This window comes from Coenobita brevimanus, chromosome 57 (genome assembly GCF_032717465.1).
Source record: "Coenobita brevimanus isolate Jiangsu-jjx chromosome 57, ASM3271746v2, whole genome shotgun sequence".
In the NCBI taxonomy this organism is placed as follows: Eukaryota; Metazoa; Arthropoda; class Malacostraca; order Decapoda; family Coenobitidae; genus Coenobita; species Coenobita brevimanus.
The window spans coordinates 18524296-18526708 of NC_137010.1; the positions used below are offsets into that span (position 1 = coordinate 18524296).

Here is a 2413-nt window from a genome sequence, read left to right on the forward strand (position 1 = left end):
CGTGTCATTATGCACTTTCACTTCCATTCACCTTTCACCAACATCGTATTTCCTGTTACCTCTCATCTCATTTCAATCTGCCTCACCCTCATGTTCATAGCAACCCACTCCAATGTGCTATTTTATTTGTATTTTCTTACTACACCTTATCTTTCCCTTACCCTCAACTTCATATCACATCAGCATTTTTTTTTTTCCTCACCTCATGTTCCCTCCGGCATGTCAGCGAGGTGGCTTGGGCCCATGACCATATCCCTGATTACCCTTGTTCCTCACCAGCTTGTTAATCTCCTGGAACAGCTCCTCGTTGTAGATATTGGATGTCTCCCTCACGAGCTCGTGCAGGCGTGGAAACTCTTTAGTAGGTCGCGGTCGTTGTGTCTGGACAGGATCGACAGGACTAGCAACAGCACCACCGCTTCCACACCCCACGGCTCCTGCCGCCTGCTGCTGTGCTTGCTGCTCCCGCGTTAGTTTCTGCTGCTCGGCCATGTAGTATTGTCGTTTACGGGTGATCTCACACTTTTCGCAGTTGTGGCCCTCGCGGTAAGGGCAGTACCACTTGTGACCTTTGACCTCAGCATATATGTCGTGGTTGGCACACAGCCGGCACCTGTGGGGGAGAGACAGCGGAAAATTTTGACCCAAAAGTAACTTTACTAAATAATGTATAGATAGGTTTTGAATCAGAGCAAAATAGTCGGAATCCTTAATCATACTGTCAGCATGGAAGGCATCTTTTGTTTAAACTTTAATGTACAGTGTAATGGAAGGTTATTAAAATTACTGATTTTGAACAATGTAATAACTGCAGAATGAATATAGCTAATGCAAGCAAAATGTGTGTGTGTGTGTGTGTGTGTGTGTGTGTGTGTGTGTGTCAAATCCAGTCTTTGAAAACACGAACTACAGAACTGAGAAGAGGTATCAGTATATACAGCTGTATGCATCTCCACCCTCTTATGGGATGCTGAATCCTGGACTACTGTCCTTACCAATGCCACATCAAACAGCTTGAGCCTTTTCACATCTGATGCTTACAGCGCATCTTAGGACTCACATGGGAGGATGAAGTCCTACACTCACAAATTCTCCAGTGAGCAAAGTCACCCAGCATAAAAACCATGCTGACAAAAAAAAAAAAAAAAAAAGCTGAAATGGGTCCGACGCATGTTCCGCATGCCTGAGCACCGCCTTACCCACCAGTTTCTACATGGCCAACTCCCTGCAGCACGCTGCACCCCAAGGGGACAAGAAGAGATATAAGGATCATATAAGGTCAACTCAGAAGAAATGCATCATCATACCGAATGACCTTGAAACCAGTGCCTCTGACAGAAAACAATGGCGAGCCTTCTGCAGCGAAGGAACCACTCATTTAAAAGAAGCTCGAAACCTAGCCAGAGAAGAGTGTAGACAACAGAGACACAACCAACACAGAGTTCTCCAGGCAAACCCGGACTTCACATGCCGACTGTGATGCAAAGTTTGCTGATCTAGGACTGGTCATCACAGTTACACACGTTGGCACCAAAGACAATGAAAAACACACCATCCTAGTTAAAATAGTGGTCGCTGCCTTCTGTGGCAGAAGGACAGCTTCAAGTGTGTGTATGTGTGTGTGTGTGTGTGTGTGTGTGTGTGTGTGTGACGTAGTTACCTTTGTTTCCTCTTGGACTTCTTCCTTTCCTCATCTTCTTGTGACTGTGAGGGTGACGGCCACTGCGACTGTTCTGGAGGAGCACCCGCCATATCACTGGTGGCACCCTGGGGGGAGTATGAGGGAGGCAGGGGCAGCTGGCATTCCCTGGGCAGGTCTAGAGGTGGATAGGGCGAAGTGGTGGGGCTGGCAGGGCTGGTGGTGGTGGGGTGGTGATAGTCATCAACGTAGAGTGGGGCGCCAGTATCCCGAGGGCCAAGGGCTGGGGGCATGTATGGGTGCAGGGGGTAGCGGGTGTCGGCAGTCTCGTAGCCATAGGGACTGTCCAGCACCATCAGCTCCGGCATGTGGTGTGGGGGTTGGTGGGGATGGTGGGGGTCAGCCTCCATGTGTTGGCTGTGCTGGTGCTGTTGGTACACCTGCTTCCTCCCGTCTTCGTCATCATCGTATCGTTCACTCACGTCTATCCCTCGACCACCGTTGAAAAAATCAAATTTCTTTCGAGGACCCATAGACATTCTTTTTAGGCTCTGTCAAGAAAAAAAAAAATTAAAAGCAATGCAATCTGCTCAGCATATGACCGGGTTTTTTTATGACTTACTAAACAACATTGATCAAGGAAGCTTTGGTACTCAAAACCTAACAGGCAACAAGCCATATTACGTGAAGGATGCATGAGCCCAAGAACATAATGACTGGCACTTCACTTATGTGGACTGATCTACCAGAAAGTGTACAGACATCAAGTGTTTA

At 47.7% G+C, this 2413-nt stretch overlaps 1 protein-coding gene across 1 annotated transcript; it reads right to left on the minus strand.

Annotated features, from left to right (window-relative positions):
- Positions 1–222: 222 nt before the first annotated feature.
- Positions 223–2178, minus strand: LOC145401916 (uncharacterized). The gene is made up of 2 exons (XM_080274022.1): positions 1661–2178; positions 223–613 (listed from the first exon to the last, which is right to left on the minus strand). The coding sequence occupies exons 1-2, from the start codon at positions 2176–2178 to the stop codon at positions 223–225; spliced, it is 909 nt and encodes a 302-aa protein (XP_080130148.1).
- Positions 2179–2413: the final 235 nt, after the last annotated feature.

Coding starts and splice junctions, on each gene's coding strand:
- LOC145401916 (XM_080274022.1), bottom strand. CDS start 2,178: ATGTCTATGGGTCCTCGAAAGAAATTTGATTTTTTCAACGGTGGTCGA. Junction 614..1,660: donor AAGTCCAAGAGGAAACAAAG/GTAACTACGTCA, acceptor TCTCCCCCACAG/GTGCCGGCTGTGTGCCAACC.